General features: G+C 39.1%; 1 protein-coding gene across 1 annotated transcript; it reads right to left on the reverse strand.

Moving 5' to 3' along the window:
• Positions 1-6805: 6805 nt before the first annotated feature.
• Positions 6806-8116, reverse strand: TCIM (transcriptional and immune response regulator). The gene has a single exon (XM_072635106.1). It carries the CDS (start codon positions 8014-8016, stop codon positions 7729-7731), a length of 288 nt encoding a protein of 95 aa, XP_072491207.1. The 5' UTR covers positions 8017-8116; the 3' UTR covers positions 6806-7728.
• Positions 8117-9462: the final 1346 nt, after the last annotated feature.

Consider the following 9462-nt stretch of genomic DNA (forward strand, 5'->3'; position numbering starts at 1 on the left):
CCATTTCCTTCTCCAGCTCATCTTGTAGATGAGCTAAGGCAAACAGGGTTAAGTGATTTGCCCAGGGTCACAAAGCTAGTAAGTGTCTGAGGCCAAATTTGAACTCTGGTCTTCCTGACTTGAGGCCTGCTACGCTATCCACTGTACCACCTAGCTGCCCTCTGTCACATAGTAGGCACTTATACGCTCATCCCTCCTTCCTTCATCACAGAACTTGTGTATAAATTGCATCTCCACTTATTAGTTGTGTAACCTCTCTATGACACAATTTCCTCTTCTGCAAAATTCAGAGATTAGTCTAGATGAGTTGGAAAGTCCCTTCTAGCTGTATAGCTCTGATCCCATATACCTATGAAATCTCACAGGAGTTTAGGTAGGGACATCACTATTGGCTGTAGCAGTCAGTGAAGGCTTCATGGGAAAGGTGATTCTCAGTATCACAAAATTTAGAGCTGGTAGGGCCTAGAAAAATCATCTTGTCAAGTCCTCTCATTTTACAGATGTTGAAACTGAGGCTTAGGAAGGAGAAATGCCCTGATCAATGTCACACAAGTGACATGTGCCATAGCTAGAATCTAATCTCAGTTCCTTAACTTCCAACTCAATGCACTTTTATCTCTTGAACTGGCATTTGAGAGAAAGGTAGGGCTCTGAAAAATGAGTAGGACAGGCATTCTAAAATGAGAGAACAGTCTAAGCCAAGGTTCAACATCTACATAGTATTAATAACAAAGGACAAGGACAATTGGCAATCAGGATAAAGTGGGACAGAATCTGGCACTTATAAGCAGAACATTTTGCACCTTTGATTTATTTGGATTAGAAAGACTTAGGCATAAATAAGAAGAACTGACAAGCTTTGATGGAAGAGGAAGAAATGGTCAGAAACAAAGGACATTAATATACACAGGGACTTTCCATCAGCAAAATGGATACATGCCCAAAGGAGGTTAAAGATCAGACCTAAAGCCCAAGGAAAGTGTGCTAAAATGAGGTGTGTGTGTGTGTGTGTGTGTGTGTGTGTGTGTGTGTGTGTGCGTGTGTATGTGTATGTGCGCATGCGCACGCATGCTAGTGTGTCCTGGGAGGAAGAGAAGTCTAGTAAATAAATGTATGACCCAGGGAAATTATATCCTTTCTTTTAATGGGGACAGATATAAAAGGAAGCTAAAAATGGTGCAGAGGGAAAGAAGAAGATACCTGTCTGCATGGGCATGCATAGTGGAGAAAGCCCACAAGTATACTTTGTGGAGGAATAAAGATATGATGGTCCTGGGCAACCTCCTTAAATGGAGCCTTTGGAGGAACCAGTCCGTTGGTGTGGAAGATTGAAGGGTTACAGGATACTTCCAATGTGTAAAGTCCAAGTGACTGGGGAAGTGGGCTTTCAGGGTAGAGATTTCTATGGAATGATAGACAAGCCAGGAAGGAGAGCAAGAGGGCCTCCTGGAAAGGAAAGGACCCTCCTAACTTTGATAGTCTAGGAAATCCCAACCTAGAACAGAAATTGTCACTTCTGCAGAAATATGTGACTCTTCTCCCTCTCCTCCACCCAGAAATATAATCTTTACTCTCCAGACTGAGTTAATGTTATACATTTAATGAAGTGGGAAATCATAAACAGTTCTTTCTTTCCAGTGATTCTGTGCAATTTGCCATAAAATCCAATATTTTCATGATATTCTATTAAGAAATGCATGAGTTCACATCTCAATGAGTGCTACTACTCAAATCCATTTGGAATTATTTCCTCAACAATGAAATTGATAGGAAGCAGGTCTAATTTGTGTCTCCGGACTATTGTCATAGATGAAGTAACAAGGATAACCAGAGGGGGACCTTCTCAGAACCTACTGACCTGTATTACAGTGGACTTATTTGTTGTTCAGTCACGTCCATGTTTTGGGTTTTCTTGGCAAAGATACTGGAGTGATTCACCATTTCCTTCTCCAGCTCATTTTACAGATGAGGAAACTTGAGACAAAACAGGGTTAAGTAACTTGCCCAGGGTCACACACCTAGTAAGTATCTGAGGTTGACTTTGGAGTCGTCTTCCTAACTCCAGGACTAGCTCTCTATCCATTGCACCACCTAGCTACCTATTCCAGTGGAGTCTTCATTTACTACTAATTGTAGTAGTATCTTACATCTCTCAGTGCTCTGTGCTAGCATTTGTAGGAGATAAAACACTTGCCCCTAAAGAGTTTACAGACTAGAAGGAAAATAAGATACAAACGTAGGTGGCACAATTACAAAATACAAAACAGGATCATACATCAAGAACTGAAAGCAATCTTAGGGGCCATCTGTTCCAACCTCCTCATTTTGCAGTTGGGGAAACTGAGACTCAGAGTGATAAAGTGACTTGCACTAGGTCACAAATATAGTAAGCATTAGAGGCAGAATTTGAACTCAGGTCCTCTGATTTCTGAACAAATACAATTTCTACTGTATCAACTTCCTCCCAAATATAAAAAGGGTTTTTTGTTTGTTTGTTTAAGAATAGGAAAGTATTTGCTTCATGAAGTAAGGGACAGAAGATACAAATAAAAGAGAAGCAAGATCTTGAAATGGGATAAAGGGTATAGGAAAAAGAAAGCAGGTTAATGGAGAGTAAAAGTAACTCCTTAATTATACCAAGAGTAAAGGAGGATATAGACTTCTCAGTGAAGTAGTAGACCAACTAAAAATCATTTGCCACCCTGTGAAGGAGCTGGGGTTTGATTAGGAGACTGAGCCCACAATAGCCTTGCTGATAGACAGGTTAGGTCTATTATTATTCCCTTTTCACATATGAGTAAATTGAGGCACAGGGAGGCTATATGATGTCCCATAGCATTAGTCACAGCAAGGATAAAAACCCAGCTCTTCGGACTCCTAGCCCATTGTCTCCAAGACTATTTGGATTTGTTATCTAAGAGCTGCTACTACTGTCTACAATATGTATATAAGCTGAAAGCATTAAGTCCTTCTCTAATGTCTCATGGTGGAACAGAGGCAACCATGACCTCTCAAAGACTCTTATTATTGGAATGAAAACTTTAGCGCAATGAGCTTAGCTAAAGCTCATCCTACCAAGCTTGAAAGTGCCATTCCAGGGACTAAAAATGTGTCCCCTGTGAAAATAGGAGTCTTGCTAAATACAGAGACACTCATCATCAGATTGGATGCTGGGTGGTGACTTTTTCAGCCATAACTCTCCAACCATTGAGAGCTTGTAATCTGCACTGGGGACATGAGTTCCCACACTAACAATATCACTGCTCCAATCACTGTGCTAAACAAATAAAATATTTGCAAGTTTCTGTAATTCTCTTACTTAACATAAAGGGGGAAAATATTTGCAAAGATTTTTTTTCTTCAAATTTTTATTTCACATAGGAATGAGTAGCCATTCATTCACTCAAATAGCTGAAGTTATATGGCATTGCTTATCATGAATTTACCTGAAACGACTATTAGTTGAAGATTATGACCTTCTCACTTGTGATGTGCAAACCCAAGCTCTCAAGATTGATTTACAAGTGAAAGGGACCTCAGAAATCAAAGATCATTCAGTCCAATTCCCTCATTTTTCAGATGAGGAAACTGAGGTCTAGAGAAGTAATTTGAGTTAGATATTGTCAAAAAGTAAGTAGTACAGCTAGCCAGGATTCAAACCCAGGTCCTTTGACTCCAGATGTGATATTTCCATTGTACCATGTTGCCTGGCTTCTGTCCCAATTGTTTACTTCAGTTTAACTCAGCTAATCTACATGACTTATCATACAAGAGTCCTTGATGGCTTATCAAATACTTTTATTTAACAGAATCATAGAAGTGGAAGAAATCTTAAGGAAAAGTTAACCCAATGTCTTTACAGAAGAGGAAGTTGAGACCTAGAGAAAAGAAATGACTCATCCAAGGTTACATTGGTATATGTAGCCAAGGTTGAACTCAGGTCCAAAATCCAGTAGTCTTTCCTTTATATCAATGATTCCCAATGATTTTTGTTTCTTAAACCCTTCTCAACAACACAAAATGATACTTTGAAATCTCCCAGGATAATTCAATGTACTACTCATCATATTCTGTAATTATTTACTGTTTAATGTGCCATTAGAGAATTTTTACCATGAACTATTTGGATCATTGTCTCAAACTTGCAAAGGTTTCTTGAACTGCTCTCTGTCTGACTGGCTTATTACCCATCTACTCACTCAACCTTCTAAATTATGAAATCTGTAGTAGCATTTGTTTGAACCAACTTTTAGGAAATGGTTAAATAAAATTGTTCCTTTGGTAAAACATCCCAATCATGAAATATGACTCTTTTGCCTCCTAGTCTTTTGATTATGTTCCACTTTTTACTTCCATTCAACTCTAAAAAACGTTGAATTTAGCATGCAAGAGTCTTTTACATCTTAGACTTCTATTAGATTGCTAGAACTGGAATGGACCTTAGAAATTGCAGCTTCGTAGACATAGAGTGGGAAAAAATTTCAGAGGCTATCTAGTTCAACTCCAGATTTTACAGATGAAGAAATTATGGCCTGAGGAGGTTTAGTAACTGGCCTAAGCTTACACAGTTCTAGTAGGATTTGAACCTAGGCTCTCTCTCTCTCTGACTCCAGAATTAATTCCCTCATTTTACAGAATGGGGTACTAAGGCTCAGAGAGAGTAAGTGACTTACCCAGAGCCACACAAAGAATCTGTGGCAGAGTTAAAAATAGAGATCCCTTCTTCTGACTCTTTATACAATGCTGGTGGAGAATATTATGCACTCAGTCCTTTTCATTGACTCTATTTGCAGTCATTCTAAAAAATGCTAAAAAGCCTTGGGTGTCAGAAGGCTCACTAAGAAAAAGTTATTCTCTCTACTCCTGACAACTCCTTCATACCACCCTGCCAAAAAAAATAGTCCTGAGTGATGAAAAGTCTTTCTATATAATCATACTAGCCCAAACTCTTTCCCTATGAGGTAGAAAGATAAGAATACATCAGTAGGAGGGCCCTTATTTCTCCTCTCTATTGTGAAAATACAGTAATTTAAAAAAAAATTTTGCTACAGATTTGCTATTAAGAATTTAGGATAATGTATAAATAAGAAGACTGATAGAATGAACCCTATGATGAACAAAGTTAAAGAATTATCTGGGACCTACTAAGAACACCAAAAAAGGTGGGGGGGAGGAGGAATATGGCATTTTTGAGGAGGTACAGTTGGCTCAGCCCCAGGACAGTACTCAGCATCGGTGGAATCCCAAAAACCTTTAAGGAGGATATGTATTACTCTGACTCATGACTTTCCACTGCAAGCCAGTAAGGCATTATGCAATTTCCTGGATAAAGTTGGGCTTCATGCCTGACCAACCTCCTAATAAGTATCCTTGGTGATTCTAAATGTGTCTGCAGAATGGACAGGCTTCCAAAGGGAGGCTGTTTACAGTCTGTGTGCAGGGGATTACGGGAAAGATGAACAGTGGATGGAACCCTTGGAGTCTGGAAGAATTGAGTTCAGATGCTGCCTTGGACACTTATTTGCTGTGTGAATCTGGGAAAGTCACTAACAGCTTTCTGCCTCAGTTTCTTCATCTGTGAGAATAATACTACCTACACACAAGGATGTTACAAAGATCAAGTGAAATATATGTAAAGTGCTTTGCAGACATTAAAGAGCTGTATGAATATTAGCTACTACTACTGCTAAAAATAGGGGGAGGGGTACAAGGACATGGGTCACATACCTTCTTGACACCCCTTCTGTTTCTAGAATTCAAAGATCCTTTTTCAGTTAAGTTGCTCACCTGTTGCTTGCTAGTCTATAAATAACAAAAGATTGAACAATGGCCAAGATCGATTTCTGATCATTTCTAGTGTGGGAACTTCTGTTTTGGAGGCAGAGTGATATAGTGGATAGAATGCTGGACTTGGGGTCAGTAAGAATTACCTCAGTTCTAATTCTTACTGTGACATTTACTTACTATGTGATCATCAGCTTGTTCCTTCATCTCTCTAAACCTTAATTTTCTCTTGCGTAAAGTGAGGGTGGGAATAGGGAGGGGGCATTATAAAAGCAGTAGCATCTATGTTACAGAGTTGTTGTAAAAAGTATGCAATAAGACATATAAATGTTAATTATTATTAAGTAGGACTTTACCATTTAGTTGGAAACTTTTTAACAGCCAAGAGTTAAACATCAGTAGGGACTTCTGGGTTGCTGAATTGCTGAGGAATTTTTACCTCTTCCTACGGAGAAGTAGTAGCCAGAATAGCATCCTGGCTCCTTTCATTTTACATAGGAATAAGAAAAACAGTTATTTATTTTATAACATTAGTGGCTTATGTAAAGAAACCTAATAACTAATGTATTTCTGCTTATAGTTGAAGGGTTGTCTTAACCACAAGATAAACTATTTTATGGAGAAAATAAATGTTTATCAATGTATTGGAGTAAAAAAAAAAAACAGGTTTTCTGCATATGCTATTAAAGGGGGGGAAAAATGCCTCTTCCAGGTCCAAGATTCCATGATTCTATTTTTAAAGATCTGCTACAATTTATGTGGGAATATAGTAACAGCTAGTGATTCAGTCTAAAAATTTCAGTGATTATGCATGAGACTTTGAAAGCAATTGAGGATAGAGAAACTTCCTGAGTACATGACATAAGAACTTACTTGGAACTGAACTTGCCAGCTACTGAAAAGTCACCCCCGCCCCCAAAGTACATTTTTAAAAGAGCCAATTGTCTAAAGAAAACTATTGTACTAAAAGAATCCTCTTTTGTGTTCCTTAAAGCATCAAATACTGAAGACAAAAATCAACTACATTTAAAATAATTTATTATGGTTGCAGGTCACTTTCCACATACAATAAATTATAGAAACTATTGCATCTTTAGAAAATATTTTGAGTGTAATTACCAAATGCTAGTATTAAAAAATGCAATAACTATGAAACTTTAATCATGGCAAAGTTTAGCATTTGTTAAATTTTTCTTTTCATTCTGTAACATACTTTCACAGTACTTCATTCAATTATTTTAACTTTTGTGCAACCAGTATGAAACATATATATGTATTTTTTTTAAAAAAAAGCACTTTATAGATCAGAAGAGCAAGACAAAATTGCACAGCTCTGAAGAAGTCATTTTAGACAGTCCCTTGAGTTTCTACTCACACCCATGTGGTGTGTACTTTTAGGCATTTTAATAATGCATAAAAATAAAACGATCAATTGTTGATCTTCTAAAGTCCATTCCAACAGACAACTTTGAGGCTTGGCAATTGTTTTTTTCAAAGTAGACCCCAAAAAAATATAATCTGTAAACACGTGTGGCATTCACTCTTGCCTCTGGCTTGTTGAAAAAAGTTCAGAGTGAAACAATCCACTGCCCCAGGAGGTCTGTTGGAGTGATATCGGATAGATACCTCTTCCTGCTGTCTCTGGCTGTCACCCGCATGCCTCCCAGCAGAATCTTCTGTTTCCCCCGGACACCGACAACAGTCCATTCCCATCGGGAGAGTTGCTCATGACTGCCAGGAGTGTTTCTGCCTCCTGTCCCGGCAACTTTTCAGTGTGTGAAATGGATTTGAGTCAATTACAGCCTCTTTGTTCTCAGGCTTGGAGGTCCTTACCCAGGCTGACAGGCAGCAGCAGGCAGGAGGCATGTTGTCAGGAGCGCACAAACGCAGTTTCATTCTTTAAGTGTTCGTGTCCTCTCAGTCATTCTCTCCTGCTTTACTTGTTCAGTGAACTTTGATCGAATATTTCCGGAGTTTCAGAAACTGAAACAGCTTGTCTTTGGTCCTTTTCTTCAGGGCCATCAGAGCTCTGGTCTTCTCTTCCAAATCCTGGTCGATAGAGAAGATAATCTTGGCTCTCTCCTCAGCTTTCTTGTCCCCAGAGTTTTTGAACAGCCTCTGGAGGGATTCTTGGTCTATGTTTTCGAAGATGTTGCCCACCGCTTTCTTTCGGGCGGCTGTGTCAAAGTGGTACCCATGGACGGATGGGCTCACTCTCAGCGAAGTGGACATGGTGGAGGAGGAGGAGACTTGGTGTCTTTTCGAAGCTTGTGTCTAGAAGGGCTCTCGACAGATTGGGCTCTCCTAAAGAGGCTGGAGAAAACTCATCCCCGGGGCTGTATTTAAAGGCAGTGCAAAGACTCTGGGCTCAGATTACTCTGGTGACATCAGCGTGATCTAAGGAATAATAATCAGAGACAGGTTTAACAGTTCAGCTGCCAACATCCTGTTCTTTTGCACCAGGGTTACTGAGAGCTCTTTTCTGGGATCGTAGAGTGGTATTATCCACCGCCCACAATCCCTCTTAACCTGGAGAGAAAGGATTTTACAGACTAAGGCGCCCTCACTTTCGAGAGAAAGCTTAAGCCACAAGTATGAAACTTCAAGTGCCAGGACTCCCAAAAGGCACAGCAATTAGGCGAACATTGCAAAGCTCAGAACTTAGAATTCGATTCATCCATAAAAAAGTATTCCCCTCCGAGGGACTGAGTAGCCTTTAGCGGTACCCTTTGGTACCTCTACCCTTTAGTGCCTCTACCCAGCACTTTGAGAGCTGCTGAGAAAGTTTACAAATCTGGGACGTTATTCTGAGAAGAGATGGGAAATTTCAATATACAACAGTGAAACTGTCCATCTTGGAAGTATGGTTCCACTTCCTTCCATATTTCAGGTCATTTCAGAGATAGGTCCAGGTGCTGCTCTGTACCACAGCATAATAGCTCTGCCTTTTCTGGCACTCTTACAATTTCCAAACTGTTTTCTTGACTTCTTACCTCTGACGTGGGTAAGGATGAGGAAACAGGTGCAGTATGCTGAAGTGTTTTCTCCAGGTTCAGATGGATTAATAATAATTATATAGCATTTAATATTTGCAAAGCTTTTTACAAACATTATTTTATTCTCATAAGAAACCTGGGAGATTGGCAGTACTATCACGGCTATTTTACAGAAGAGGGAATTGAGGCAAAGGAAGTTAAAGTGATTTGCCCAGAGTCACAGAGGTAGTATAGTTTGACTCTGAGTCAGATCTTCCTGACTCCAGATCCAGAGCTCTTACCTGTGTTCAATACTTGTCCTCCTTTCATTATATCACACTTCTTCATGAATAATCACTCAAATAACTGGCATTTTTAAAATGCTATAAAGTTTTCAAAGTTTACACGTTCTCATTTGAGACTTACAACACTGTGAAATAGGTATTGTAGATATTATGATGTCTAATTTTATAGATGTGTAAATGGAGGCTCTGAAAAGTTGTCCATTATCAGCATCAGAGTGAGATTTAAAGCCAAACTTTCCTGATATCAAGCTTAGAATGCCTTTTATCATACCATACTGCTTCTTTTAATACCAAAAGAATAAAAAAAAATGAAAATAAATACAAATACATACACACATATATATATTACACACACACACACACACACACACACACACACACACACACTCAACTTCTGA

This window comes from Notamacropus eugenii, chromosome 1 (genome assembly GCF_028372415.1).
Source record: "Notamacropus eugenii isolate mMacEug1 chromosome 1, mMacEug1.pri_v2, whole genome shotgun sequence".
Classification (NCBI taxonomy): Eukaryota; Metazoa; Chordata; class Mammalia; order Diprotodontia; family Macropodidae; genus Notamacropus; species Notamacropus eugenii.

What these genes read in the sequence shown, in the direction of transcription:
- TCIM (XM_072635106.1), bottom strand. Translation starts at nt 8,016, where the DNA reads ATGTCCACTTCGCTGAGAGTGAGCCCATCCGTCCATGGGTACCACTTT.